At 37.3% G+C, this 15,335-nt stretch overlaps 1 protein-coding gene across 5 annotated transcripts in view; it reads right to left on the bottom strand.

Moving 5' to 3' along the window:
* Positions 1-3,815: 3,815 nt before the first annotated feature.
* The window catches only part of EXPH5 (exophilin 5), an 80,848-nt gene continuing 69,328 nt past the window's right edge, over positions 3,816-15,335 (bottom strand). For 3 of the 5 annotated variants that reach the window (XM_036028601.1, XM_036028604.1, XM_036028603.1), the window contains 2 exons: positions 14,357-14,492; positions 3,816-12,203 (listed from right to left, as the gene is read on the bottom strand). In XM_036028601.1, the coding sequence (XP_035884494.1) occupies positions 6,838-12,203; positions 14,357-14,492 (5,502 nt within the window). In that variant the 3' untranslated portion in view covers positions 3,816-6,837. The remainder of the gene's footprint in view (positions 12,204-14,356; positions 14,493-15,335) is intronic. The other 2 variants (XM_036028602.1, XM_036028605.1) reach the window with 1 other exon arrangement.

Genomic DNA, 15,335 nt, shown 5'->3' with positions numbered 1-15,335 from the left:
TCAGGAATTGTGTGGGGTCTGGGATTTTATCCTACTTACAAGCTAACAAATTAGTCTTTGTTGTTTCATGGATGCTGTCCTGGGTCAGAGACAGAGAACTTCATCAGTCACTGCCCAAGCAGTAGCCAGGGCTTCATGTTGGTTTGTGTTGGAGCCCCATGATCCCTGTTAGGGGTTGAAATGTGTTCCTCCATAATTCATATGTTGAAGCACTAACCCCAGACCTCAGAATTTGACTGTATTTGAAGGTAGGGCTCTGAAGAGATGATTAAGTTTAAAAAGCCATTAGGGTAGGCCCTAATCCAATCTAACTGGTGTTCTTGTAAGAATAGGAAATTTGGGCACACATGGAGACCCTGGGATAGTTTAAGCACAGAAGAAAGACGATGTGAGGATGCAGTGAGAAAGCAGCTGTCTACAATCCAAAGAGAGATGCCTCAGAAGAAACCACACCTTTATATGACTCGATCTTGGTCTTCCAGCCTCCAGAATTATGAGAAAATAAGTTCTGTTGTTTCAGCCACCCAGTCTATAGTATCTTGTTATGGCAGCCCTAGCAAACTAATATACCCCCGAGATCCAGTGGGAACCACGTGAAAGGACTGTCATGGATGCCTGCACTGCAAGAGAAGCACATGGCAATTAGGGGATTACTGCTTTTAGAGTCAAGTGAATTACCGCTCTGTGTTGGTGAGGAGAGCTTATCTCATCCTACCTGGCTGCTTGCTGCAAACACATGAGAAACGGGAGGGGTAAAGAGTGGTCAAGGACTTACATTCTTGGCATATCCACAAAAATTTCAGGGATGCTCAGGGCCCATGACAAACTGTCTGTCCCAACATAAGTACGTCATATGGAGGCCAATTAACCTAATCCTGGCAGAACTGAGAGACACTTTCTGAAAGAGATGACATCTGTGCTCAAACATCACAGTCAAATAGGAATCTGTCACAGGAAGAGGGGAGGAAAGTCTTTCCAGGCAGTAGAAAAGTCAAACACAAAACTTGAAGTAAATGACCCACTTCAAGGAGTTTCTGTTCCTTTTCACATTCATCTGTATATTGAGTTCCAATCTCAGACACATAGAACTATGGTCTGTGTGTGACTCTGGAATGTCTACATCCAATATACCTTTATGAATGCAATGACCCCTGGAATCCTCACATTAAAGATATGTAAACTTCATAGCTGTTAACTGTCCACTAGGTTCATAACATTTCTAACCCTTTCTAGTAACTGCTCCTCTTTTTTTTTTCCCTTCACAGCTCACAGTTAACAATGAGGCTTTGTAAAACATCACCTTAACCCATGGCCACAGTTGCCTGGCCCATAATTCGAAAACTGTCTCATGCTGAACTAAACAGAATCTTTTCTTTGAGGGTTTAAAAAACAAAGTTAAGAGACTGCTATTTGTAACTGACTGTTCTCTTAAACAGAGCCATATAAACTTGACCATTTATTGCTTTGTAGATGAAATGGAGTGTTCTATATAACGCACTATACAGGCTTGGTACCATTCATAAGTGGCATCTCTGCCCTTGGTTTCAGGCATATCCATGTATCCTCATGATTAATTCCTCTTTTGATATTAGAGAACTGTCTCATTTTCAATGTCATTAATTAATAAAAACTTACATGGACTTAGGTGAACTTGGATCCCATAAAATGCATACATATTTAATTAATTTCAATAATATTTATTCAGCACCCTATTTGTCATGCATTTTGCAAGTACTGGGGATATAAACTTCCTCTTATTATAGTTCCCAGGGTGAATTTTAGATTGTGAGGCAATTGGTTTAAATATTAGCTTGCATTCAGAATCTCATAGTATGGGGGTATTTCCTCCGGAAACATAGCTGCTCATTTGTCAGGCACTCATCCCTGAACCAGTCCGCTGTACTCAGACTCTCAGAGCCATGGAAGAGCTTTGATTCTACTGCCGTGATCATGTGGTGGCAGTGATGGGGGAGGGGGACCAGTCAGGGGATGGAGTTTCCAGAGAAAAGAAAAAAGCATCTCCTGGATTGATAATTACATCAGTATCCACTATATACCCACAACAACATCTCTTGAAGTACTTTTAGCTTACTCTAAACCATAATGATAGCATAATCTGGAAAGGATGGTTGGGAAAGGATGCTTAGAGGGAAAATTAATACTAGTATTTCATTAATACATATTTTCTAAAAGCTGTCATCACAAGAAAAAACATATTTTTTGTTACTGTGAAATGATGGATGCTAACTAAATTTATTGAGGTAACAATTTTGCAACATATGTAAGTCATGTTATTATGCTGTACACCTTAACTGATACAGTGTTATATGTCAATTCTATCTTAATAAAACTGAAAAAACCCCCCCACAATGTTTCACAATTAGTTTTTCACAAGGACAAAATCAACTTGTTTTATAAGAACAAATTTTAGTTTTTTTTAGAAGAAAACAACACTAAATATTCCCCCATAGTAAATCTTTTAAAAGATTATTTTTAATTTTTTATCTGTATACCCACTGATATATTCTAAGTGCATAACATAATCATACACACACGTATTCCTATATATACATATGTGTGTATTTACAGTTTTTTTCTGAGGGGATCTTGCTACCCCTCCTGTTTCCTGCTGCTCTTGAACATACCTTCCAACAGCCCCCACCCCTACCCCACCCCCTACCACAAAGCAATTGACATTAATAGCCTAGCATGCATCCCTCCATATGTACACATGCTAATGCAGGCTTTTTGGTTAATATTTACAAAAGCGAGATTTTGCTTTTTTTTTCTCTCAACAGTACTCATGCAAATTCTTCCAAGTCCACTTACATAGTTTTAATTTATTCTTTTTAATGGTTTAATAATATTACATGTGGATGTTCCATAATATATTCACTCAATCATTGTTTATTAGGTATTCATTTTGTTTCCAGTTTTGGCTGCAGACATTTTTATGTGTAAGTTTATATATTTTATATTAAGTTTATTTTTATTGATTTCTGGGGAAAATGAGTATGGTGATCCATTGTGTTGGTTCACTCAGCTTCCTGATTCTGCATCTTCCTGGTCATCGCAGAGACAGCAGCTCTCACAGAAATTCAGTTCCCTGGCATGGTTTTAGGAATTGGTCCTGAAATTTCAGCTTACTGTCTGTTTCCTCAGCTCTACCAATGTGGCTGTGAGCAAAGTATATATCCTTTAATATGTCCTTTTTGACTGAAACCATCTAGAGAGGATTATATTGTCCATGACTAAAAATCCTAGCTAATGCAATGTATTTTAAATTTTAACAAAAGACAGCAAAAATATTTTGAATAAAGTACTATCTATATTCGTGTTGATGACATTCTCCTGTCCTAGGTAGAGAAAAAGTTTTGAGTTGCTGTCTTAGAAAAGATAAATCTATTAATTTGTTTAGCAAGAATTAACACTGTATGTCTCATATTCCAATTGGAAAGACCTCCTTATCTTCCATCAGTGCTACTGGGTGGTAGATGACCCAACTCCGTGTAGCTCCCTCTTCCTCTGTAAATGCAGGAGCTCTCAGAGAAATGCCAGACTTGATTCATCTCTCCTCTATTAGGCAACCAGGTGCAATGACCTCCATTTGCTGGTTGGCTGCTTTTGGGCACAAATAGAGAATGAGAGCGGTCACTGTGTTTTAAAACCACTTATATGGTTGATCTCATTCAGTTAGCCACCAACAAGATTTGTTTGAAAGCTTTTGTACTCTGCCTCTTCTTTTTGTAGTTTTCCTGAAACTTTCACAATTAAAAGTCATCATTTGAGGATGGGAATAAAAACTAAGCAAGCAGTGACTTTACTTAAATCATTTATTTCAACACAGGCATTGATTTAAATTTGTGCTTTGTCATATAACACATTTCATGCCTAGATAACATGTTTAAGAACAAATATATAAAAGGGTTATTTGACAACATTTTAACAAAAGTGCTTAAGACTTGTTTGTTTCAGAACACAGAGATGCCCATCACAAACAGCCCCTATGTGGTAATACATCACAAACTTGCTTTGAAAATAAAATATTTGTGTATATACATTGTATATTTAAATGGAATATTCTGAAACATGATTACTATTACTAACAATAAACTCTTAGCAATAAGGCCTCTTTAACCCTCTGGCATTCAGTGGAGTATACTACTTTTATGGAGGTGTGGATTTTCCAATTTGATTTCCATCTTCACCATAACCTAAGTGGACTTTGTTTCATCACCTCCAATACAGGCACGAAGTTACCTCTTACACAAAGTAGCTATTATTAGCTTATCATCAACCAAAGCTTTGTTAGTAGCAATTGGAATTTTATTGATATCAATGTATTTACAATGTAAAGGAGTAAATCATTTAGAGGAAAGTCTCTAAAAGTCAAAATAATTTCATTAAGTCTTACTTTAAATGGACTTTACATGTAAAAATTTATGTTTACAGAAATTCATGATTTAATCAAGTTAATAATAATTTACATCCTGATTTATTCCATTTATATCAATATTTTTTGTAATAATGATTACATCTTTTAGAAAAGTTATAAGCATAAAAATTACTATAGCTATACCAAAAATGAATATTAAAAAGCAGCAGTTTATATGTTAAAATACATAGAAATTTGCTATACTTCTTTAACGAAGTATTTTATAAAAGTATAAAACTATAGAAGGTGTTATTTTAATGAATTTTCTGTTTTCTTGATTCTTAAGCCAGACAACAAGCAAACATTACAAACAATGCAAGTGAGTGTTGACCATCAATTACCTTTGAATTCACATACAGTAGATTCTAGTGCAAAAATTCAGGGCCCCAAAGTAGTTTATCTTCACTTTAACTTACTTATGTTAAGAATGTTTAGTTACAATGTTGATATTGCCTAAACTCGGTGAAAAATAAGCTATCTTCATTTCACCTTTTGTAGCACATATGTACACTCAGGTATTTACTGAACTAGAACTCATAAGCTGATCATTAAAAAGAGTCAAGAAATTTTATTATTACAATATTAACTGAATATCTTTAAATTACATAGAAAATATAGGTGATGGTTTATAAAAATTTTACTTAAATAATCAGATAAATAATAAAAGGAAAAGGTAGACTTTACAAATATACAAAAAAGAAAAAATAAAGTATTATTAATTTTTTTACCTGATAAATTTAAATTGAAAAATTCAGAAGAGTTAATTTAGAATTCTATTATCAGTCTCTTTAAGATCAAGATTGCTCAGAACCTGCACTTTAAAACAGTTTTCAGCTTTAAGGGTTAGCTTTCATGTCAGTGACCACATCTTCATTAGGTCTGAGCTTCATGAGAACAGGGTAAGCCTGCCCTGGCATTCTTCTACGCAAGGCAATGATTTAGAAGGTAACAAAGCACTTTCTTGAATTTTATCAGTTCCAGATCTCCAGACGCTTCATCAGCACCTATCATTATCCTTAATTCATATGGATGAAACAGACAGGTGAGAACAATGGAAAATTAAATTAGGTCAGGATGCAAATATAAACCACATAAGATGAAATCCACTCATGTTGACCTTCACAGCAGTGAGATCCAGGATGTCATGCTTTCTGTAGTTTTAGCAAATTACCTTTACTCTGATTAGGAAGAGAGAAATCCCCAGTTGTTCTGCATGGCAACTAAAGAGTTAGGAAAGTCAAGTTCTCAGGGTGTATGGGAAGTTATTTAGTCTAGACAAATTCTTGAATCACAGTGATAAGCCCTGAGAAGCTCTGCCTCATAATTTCCCAGGGGTTTGGTAAATGATCCCACGAAGAAGCCTATGAATGTCAGGATGTCAGGTCTGACTTGGCAGCAGTCTAGGGAGCTGGCTGAGGCTACCATTTGATACTTATGACTAAAAGGCCACACATGGAAAAAAGTATCTGATCTTGCAATGAAGAAAATAGAAAAATGTAGTCTGGAGATATGGGGAAAACCAGTTGCCTAGAGAGCTGCTGTAAGGACGTCAGTCTCACAAAGGCATGTCCATTTATCTCCACCCCTCAGTTATACTTCTTTCCTAGGCAGAAATTTTGTGGCCAACCCACCTTCTGTGCCCTCAGGTTGCCTGGCACCAGTCCTTGACTTGGTTAAAATTCAGCTCTTAACAATTCTGCCAATTCCTACAAACAATTTCAAAGGAATTCCTAGGAGTACAAGTGTCGCTTGGTTTGTGAGGAATTCTGCTCCTCCTCTATTATCTCAACAAGCACTTCAGACAGGCGCCTCTCGGGCTCCACTGTGGATATAACAGGGTGTCCTTATGAAATTCCTTTATCTTTGTTTGAAGAAAGAAAAAAAGAATGACCAAACCCTAGACCTCCCAAATGCTGATGAGTCAAACAGGATGACAATATTTACTCCATTGTCATCATCCCTGTATTTTAATGCCATGAGTATGGGGAATGGACCAGAGGAGGCAGTACAGAGTTTTTCAGTTGTACTGAGTAACAAGTTTTGTACATGTGTCTGGGAGATTAGGGTTGCAAATCACATGAAACGTGTAAAAAAAAGTCGGGGGGAAGTAGAGCAGAAAGCCAAAATTGAACAGTGAATTAGAGACTCACTTGGGTATGAAAAGGAAAGTCAAGGATATATAGTCGGAAAATAGCAGAGAATCCCCCCAAACAAGAAGGTATTGCTCTGGAACTCAGGAAGAGTGTGTGTGTGTACATAGGCTATGGAGGGGGGAAGAATTCAGGTTGCTTCAGAAATAGATATATATTTTTTAATCTGTCCTTCCTATGGGCACACACATTTACATTTTATTTCCATTACAAGCTTTTGGAGAAAAGGTTATGCATTTTATTGAAGAGGCCTCACAGTTCTGACTCTTTGTCATGTTCATCCAGGTAGTACTCATCATCTGTGGTTGTGTCTGTGTCACAGTCTGAGTCTGCTGGATCCCCTTCATAGATATTAAGTGGTACATGTGGAGATAAGCCATCCTCTGGCATCTGATTGCTAGGAGAATCTGAGCTCGATGACTCCATTGGGTTAGGAGGGTGAATTACCTCATCTTTCAGGAAGCCAGGGTTCTTCAGAAAACTTGGTTTCCATATTCTTCCCTGTGTGAGTGACCTCTTTACATTCTCCAAGAAAGCCAACTGTTGTTCTTTCCCAAATATCCCATAATCAAGAGGTCTGGATATAGATGTTGCAGACTTGGGACCCATTTTTATTCTGTTGCTGTACAAAGCCCAATTTTCATTTTCATCATAAGAGGGAAGTTCAGAAGAAGATTTGAATTTTCGACTGTACCCATTGTTCTTAGAGAATTCACCCCCGAGGGTCAGGTGGCTCAGGGCATTGTCAATAGAAGTGCTTTCAGAAAAATGGCGCTCCCTGGTTTTCGGAGAATGACTTTTGCGTAGCAGATCACCGTGCATGTTGATGCTTTTTAAACTCTTTGAACGATAGGGGTGTGGCTCAGGTTCCCACTCCAGAGGAGCAGTATGCCTTTGTTGCTGCTGACCATGGGCCAGTGGGGTGCTTATTGCAGATTTCTCTGTAGGCTCCACTGGAAGATGAGGGTTCCGCCTCCTCTGATGGTCAGAGAAGTCGCCTTCCCCTAGGCTGGTGACTGTGGGTTGACTCAGGGTACCTGACTCTCTTCCCACAATCTGAGCTACTGTTACATCTTTAGAATTCTCATAGTTGGGTGGTGATTCTGAGCTATTTTTAAACTCATTTTGATGTGGTTGTGAAAAGCTGTTAGACTTCTGACTGCTTAAGTGTATAGCAGCTTCTCTGTCAGACATTACAGTAACCAGGAGAAGGTTCTTGGATTTCTTCACATCCATTCCCTCATTATTCAACCTGTTTTCATCAGTGGATTCTGTAGACTTTGGAGTAGGCTCAGAAGACAGTACGTTGCACTCTGGTGTGCCAAAAGATAAACCACTGAAGCCAGAACTGTTCCCACTTTGGGGGAAAATAGTAGCTACATGTCTTCTGGGGCTTAAATCTTTAGCTGGAAATTTTCTGCTTGCCAATCTGTGTTTAGGTGAGGACCTGTTTTTCCCTTTTTCTAGATCATCCAAGCTGGTTTTATTTTTATTACTTCCTTCAGGAAGTAAGGGTTGATCCCATGCCAACCTCTGCATTTCATCTTTAGTCTTGCCCTTCTTTGTCAGATTTACCTCCTGACTTCTTTGAAGTAGTTCTCTGGGTTTAGACTGCAAACTGTCTAAATCTTGTTCACCTGAACAAGTCTCCTCATCCAGATGTAGTTTAGGCAAAGCTGGAGTAAGAGCAAAGACTTGGCTTTCTGAGCCAGAAAGTGCATTATCAGTCTTTTTTTGGAAATCTGCTCTTCTGGCTCTCCTCTGACGCTGCAATCCATTGGAGCTATCATCTTCAGCTGTGCCTGTGATCTCTTTCTGAAGACACTTTGCACTTCCAATAGCTGTGGTGGCTATACCACTACCTGCACACTCCCCAGAACTTCTGGTTTGGTGATTTTCAGCAATCCCTTCTGCATGGGCTGGAGGACTAGGACCACTGTCAGGTGATTTAATGGAGTGCTGACGATTTTCAGATTTCCCTTCTGTGACTTTTCTTTCTTGAAGAATTAATGAAGTATGCAGTGTTTTACTTTGCAACTTTTTCCCTCTCTTATTCCTGTTTTGTGAATCACCTAGAGGTGTTTTAGTTAAGTTATCTGGGGAAACCTCTCTAGTTTTAGATTCTCCTTCATGAAGAGAAACATCTGCCCCAATAGGAGCCCTTTCCTGTAGTGTAGGTTCTGAGGGGCTAGTACTTGATAACTGTAGAACAGTCACATTTTCAGTGTTGGGAGAATGGCAACTGCTATTTTCCTGAGCAGAGCTGACCAGCATTTTCAGATGTCCAGATGAAGGTGTTCCTGACTGTTCTTGTGTGGAATAATTCGGTTTCTCTTTTTCTAAAGTACTGGAAAATGTTACAGTCCCCACTTTAGTTGATTCTGGAGGTTCATCAGTATTTTGAGTATGCTTTTGGAGGAGATTATATAATTTTTTGCTGTGTTTCCTTGGTAGAGTATAATATACTGAAACTACCTCAAGACACTTCACATTATCTTCATCACCAAAAACAGAAAACATACTAGTAGTCTTAAATTTATGTAATGTTTTCCCACTTTTCCCCCCTGACATATCTGAAGAAAAAGGTAAAGAATCTTCATTTGAGATGGAGAATGTCTTGGAGGCAGCATTTTTACCATCCTTTTCAGTACATTCTTGAAAGGGCTCCTTTTGGTGGTATCTTTTGGTTAAAGAGCAATCCCTAACAGGTGAGTCACTTTCCAGAGGGTTAATGGTTTTCTCCCAAGGTCTTAGTGTTATAGCAGAAGCATCCATGTCTGAGACCGAGCATTCTTCTCTTTCATCTCTTCCAAATGAGGCATGTGGTATCTCTGAAGGCCATGACACAGCCCTCTTGGTGAGGAATGGGAAGGGTCCTTTTCTAATGGAAGCAGATCCAATGTTTGTCATAGTTGTCATGTTCTCTGTTGCTTCAGGTGTTACTGAGGCTGAGTCTGAAACTACTTTGGAACATCTGCTTTCTGACTCAGAAGAATTGGAATTAAATATATTTGATGTGTCTTTCCCTATTGGATCTTCCAAATTATTTTCAAGTTGGAGTGGAAGTGGAGCATTCCTAAATGAAGGAGCTGTTGTCTTACTTTCTGACTTCCTACTATTAGTGAGAAAACTGGCTGATTTTCTTGGTAAGGTACAATAAATAGTGTGAGGCTCAGGAGCCTTGGAATCACTTTGATCTACCTGAATGAGGCTACTGCTGCCACTTGTGGGTGTTGATTCACTATCTGTTTTGCTCAACTTTTCAATATCAGATGTACGCCGTCTTATTTTTGCTTTTCCCTTCCCAGCCCTGAAAGGAGGATGTAAATGGCATTTAACATCAACCACTTCATTATTTATACATACGCAACTATCATCACTCTTTACAGTTTTTGAGGGGCTCAAGGTAAACTGATTATTTTGATACTGGCTATTATTGTCTTCTTTTTCTCTTTCTCCCAGGAATGGATCTTGGCCTGAAAGAGTTTTCCTGGAGAACACTTCAGTAGAAGGAGCCACCAGAGAACCAAGGAAAAAATCATTTGATGGTGAAGAATCTGGTAGTGCACCTGATGACAAACCTACAGAATCACATGGGATACTATGGCCAGCAGTTGACTTGCTACACTTGGTAGAATGAGTTTTGGTACACTGGTCTCCCTTAGTGTCTAAATTAGCAGACTTTTCTGGAGATTGTGCATTTTGATTACCAGTAGGTTCAGAGCTCCAGAGGTTATTTTCAATAGTGCTTAACTTGTCTTCAGTACTTACTATTAGTTCCTGGTGACAACTTTGATTTGGGCTGGGAAAAGATGATGGTGTTCTGCTTTCCTGAATAAAAGGAAAAGAAGTTGCTAGGCCAGATTTTTGCTTTTCAGTATAACCCATATCTTTTTTTAGTTCATTGGCTTTATCTCTTTGTGATATATGAATTTTGGAGCTATCTTTCCTGGAAATGACTTTGGGAGACCTTTTTGAGATTATGGTGGTAGATGCATTAAAAACAAATCTGTTGGTTTTGTCTGAGTCTTGGGAGAGAGGACTTTGAAAATCAGCTAAAGGATTAAAGATTACTGTCTCTGAAACAGGTTGGGGCATTTCACTTGTCATGTTTGTCTGGTCCATCTTATTTAGTTGTTTACCTTTTTCCAAAATGGATTCACTCAAGTCTTTCTCATTATTCACTTCTGCAAGCAAGATACTGGGTTGGCTTTGAGTAAGAGGTGGAGAATTGACTGAATTGTTGTTGGTCACAGTGGCTTCTGTGTAACTTCTTATTGGAAGAGAGACAGGCTTAATATTTTGCAAAGTGACTGTGGGATTCTGAAAGTTTGGATGCTGATGATTCCTTTTGTCATCGGGAATCTGAGGGAAAGAAGTTTTAAATGAGGATGCTAGAGTTTGAGCAGCTCCAAATGAGTAAAGTTCTTGGTTTATAGGTACTTCTTTAGGAGAACTGTCCTGTTGACATTCTAAACTACCAGATTTGATGTGACAACTTGAACCAGTCGTGGAGCAAATATTTGCTGTGCCAAAATGAGTCATCAGGTTCCCATTACCTTGTGACACCTCCATGCTCTCCACTGTGGATGTCTGAGAACCAAACTGCAAGGGATGTGGTTCTTCTTGGTCTCTGGGAATAGTAGTTCTATAATTAGGGGAAATTGATCCCCAGTATTGAGAAGAAACATTATGGCCATGACTAGATGATGCACTATTTGCTTCAGTGGAAATCATTTCAAAGTCTCTGTCAGAAGTGAATGGTTTCCTGCTTTGATGAAAGCCAGACCAGGAAGAATGTTCTCCCTGTTGGCCCCAGAAAGAACTACGTCCAAATCTCTGTTCCCTGTTTCGACCAAAGGTATTGCTAAAGAAAGACCTAGCAAATGGGTTGTCTTGATGGTAGAATGGCATATTCTCTGAGTTCTCAAATGGGTCATGACTCACTGCACTATCCCTGGGGGAATTGAAACTGACACTTTGGTAAGCACTCTGTGAATGATAAAATTCATAGGTCCTATTCTCCTGAAAACACCTGGGATACACCTGGTCAGCAGGGTCAACTTCCATCGGTGATGGTGCCCTCAGGAACTCTTCCTGGGTTGACCTATCTCCAGAAGAATCTGATCTATTCCATATGATGGATGATAAAGGAGTTCTCTTAGGGCTCTGCTGGTGGCTTGGTGGTATAAATCCATTCTTATTCTGAGTTGTGGCTGGAAAATGTATGCTTCTTGCTGTGAAGTGCCCTGTAGCTGGTGAGGCTATTTGCCTGCTATCAAAACACAGAGAACTACTACCAAAAGTATTCTTTTGTACATAATCTTCTTTTAAGACTCTGGGCTCCCTTGTCCTATACATATCATAAATTGTTCTTGTTCTAGAAGAAAAGGTTTTAAAACCTTCTCTAGGGGTTCCTGGTCTTAGGATGTCATAGATAGACATATTAGATGTTTCATTATAGTGATTTTTGTGCCTTCCTGTGGCGTTACCATGTCTGTTCCCACTGGAGTGAAAATGGCTGAACTGTGCTCTCGATCCATAGTTGAGAGGCGATCTTGTATTCACCAAGCCTGGAGACTGCTCCTGAGCCAGTGTGCTGTCCAAATCATCTAAAACTGAAAGGGGAATATGAGTGACTTTTTATGTAAAATATTTTATAGTCTAATAATAATTTCAGTTGGTGAGGCTCCTCTTCAAGAAACATAATCATTTATAAATATTTATCATATGATATTTATCAATAAATATCATATATGATATTTATCATATCATCATAGATGTGGCGACATGAGTTTTGATTATATTTTTAAGATAGTATGACTTTCACAAAGCTGTAATGAAGTTTCTTTTTCATACTTTTCAAGTCATATTTTTTTGAAGTTAACCTTCCATAATGCCTGAAAGGACATAAAGGAAAAAAAAAACTACATTTTCTTTTTGTTTTTTACAAACAACAGATTTTAATCATGGTTTCTCTTAGTACATCTTTTGTGTTACTAGGCAGTTAAAATATTTCCAAATATGTAGAGGATTATGATAGAAATGAGAGTCTGTAAACAACACGTGATTTCTCAGTTCTATCGCATTACTATCAACAATTTAGCACCTAATTTATAAACACACTTATTTCGATGGACTTGAGCAATTCATCAAATTTAAAGTTCTACATAATATTATTAAATTATATGCTAAGGGTAGATTGTTTTCCCTGTAAAAAGACCCATTAGTACTTCTTTAATAAAGTACTTTCTATATGTCAGGCACAATCCTAAGACTTAATTTATTAACTCATTAAATCCTCACATAACCTTGTAAGATTGGTGTTATTACCAGTCTCATTTTAAAAATGAGGACACTGAAGCACAAAGAGATTCAGTGAGTGGCTGTCTGTGGGCTCAGGCAAGTCACAGGCCATTTTAAGTTGTTTGGTATTTCTTTGAATTGTGTTTATTTAATCATATTTGACATCTTTTCCTTAATAAAAGCCTGTTGGAATTTAAATAGAACCATAATCTTTTAAGGTTTTAAGATTCCCTGAAGCTCACATTGTAGTAGATATAATTTTACCATATTCATGTTACAATGAAAATAAGTAGAATATGTATTTATTGAATAAATGTTCATTAAACAAAATCAAATCTGACATGAGAAATAAATTATGGGATTATTTAAATTGCTGAAGAAGTTTTTGGTTTACAGAAATCTGTCATACTGAGTTACATAAAATGGTGTACTTTTCTAGGCTACTTAAAATTATTTGTCATCAAAATTTTTTATTGTAACTCTTGATGAAAGGGAAAGTCAGGCATATCAGCATCTAAATGAATGTGAGTGGGCTGCACTTGTGACACGGCAGTTATGTCAGGGCAGGAGCTAAGGGGTTTTGAATCTGTTCTGAGTTATCGCTACCTTGTATTATCTTTAAGTTGGTGCTATTAACTTTGAAGAGCCAGCAGAAGAACTAATCTTGATCACTAAGGATCTGTAACTAAGGAATTCTTCAGGAAATCATCCTGTCAATGCTTTAATGAAAAAAAAAAAAACTCATCTCTGAAATAATTTACCCCACATATCCACAAATAAAATAATCAAGCAATGCCAACTATAAGGTGGAGCAAAGACAAAACCAAAAAACAAACAAAAAACTGTGTAATGAGTAATAATATCTGCCTTTAAAACTAATTATAATAAAATCTCTTTGATTTTGTTCTCCCTTTCAAGCTGTTCATAGCTTTTCTTTTCTGAAATAAAGTCTTTTGCTGACAACAAAAACAATAAATGGTTATAACAGAGCACACAGGAAAGTAATGTAATAATAACATCTACTGAATATCATACTTTTGGAATCTATCCCTTTATTGTTATCTATTGTACAAGGTTAATTATTGAACAACAATTAGATTTCATCACATGTATTTAGTCAGTCAATAACAATAAAAGTTTATTAAGAGTGGTAGACTTTATAGCTACATTCTCTACAGGTGCATTTCCTTTTCAACTGAGATTAAATATTAACCATTATTACCATTCCATAGATTTATCAGCCTTGGTCTGAAAATATTTGTTTAGATTATATTTAAATATAAGATTCTTTAATATTTGTGTTAATAGCATATAACAGCATCCTCTTTAAACAAGATAAACAAGATAAACAAGAGGGCTTCAAAAATAACAGAATCTGATACGTTTTAAACATTTCCATACAAACTGTAACTGTTATTTGCCTTAGTACTAGGAGTTGCAAAGGCAATTTAATGCATAAACTTACCTCGGAAAAACTCTCTCTCCAGCATGGAAGCATCCCACGGAGGCACAGCGCTTCCCTCCCTCATGCCTGCTGGCTTGGGGACAAATGCACTCTCCACTGGTTGATTTTGCAGAGGTGAATTGTATAATTTTGCCTGATAATTTAAAAATAGAAAATGCAATATTATTACTGGAACTTCTGTAGCTAGAATACTCACATGTTCCCACAGAAATGCCCCAACCTTGAAAGTACTAGTCTAAAGACTGCAATCAATTTTCCAAACATTTGTTCCTACCTTAAAATGTTTTGTTTCTGTCACTTTCAAGCAATCACAAACTTCTCCATACTTCCATTAGTTCTTTTTACTATGAGTCTTCAGGAAACATATTGAGTTTTCCCTTCCAAATATTCCTACAAACTTAAACAGCACTACACAAATCTTAGGGAAATTCTTGGAAAACAGGAAAGAAATTGATCTCTCTTAAGTTGGCAGTGTTGTCTCCTTGGCCCTAATCACTAGAATTTTAGATTTCTTAGCTCTGTTCCTATTCTATCAAGAGCTGGTTAGCTGAAGCTTGTAGTGGACCTTAAGATTTGTGAACTCGATGGATTGGGGGTAAAAAAGTATTTCTATCCACAGAGTTCACATAGAATGGTAGAAACTAGTATACAGCTATAATGTGTTGATTAGTGGTTCTGAAACAAAGGTGCTGGAAAGTATGACCTTATAAATTTTTTTCAAAAATCACTGCTCGTTTTAGAGGATCTAGGAGAATGATGTAGAGTTAAGATTGTTTTTTTTTTATTAGCAAATGTTTATTTTGACTTCATCAATCCATCACTGCCCTACTTTCAAGCTTTAATTTGTCCTCATAATCTTGGGGGAATTATCCACTCCCACACTTCACTTTCTTTTGCCAACACTCCATTTGCATTTCTTCTGTCAAACTGGCTCTGTCACTCCTGATTCCACTTTAGCTAATCCTGCACCCATCCCTGC

The sequence above is a fragment of the Phyllostomus discolor genome, chromosome 6, assembly GCF_004126475.2.
Source record: "Phyllostomus discolor isolate MPI-MPIP mPhyDis1 chromosome 6, mPhyDis1.pri.v3, whole genome shotgun sequence".
In the NCBI taxonomy this organism is placed as follows: Eukaryota; Metazoa; Chordata; class Mammalia; order Chiroptera; family Phyllostomidae; genus Phyllostomus; species Phyllostomus discolor.
Note: the sequence above shows the minus strand (reverse complement) of the source record. Positions and strands in the feature narration are given on the sequence as shown.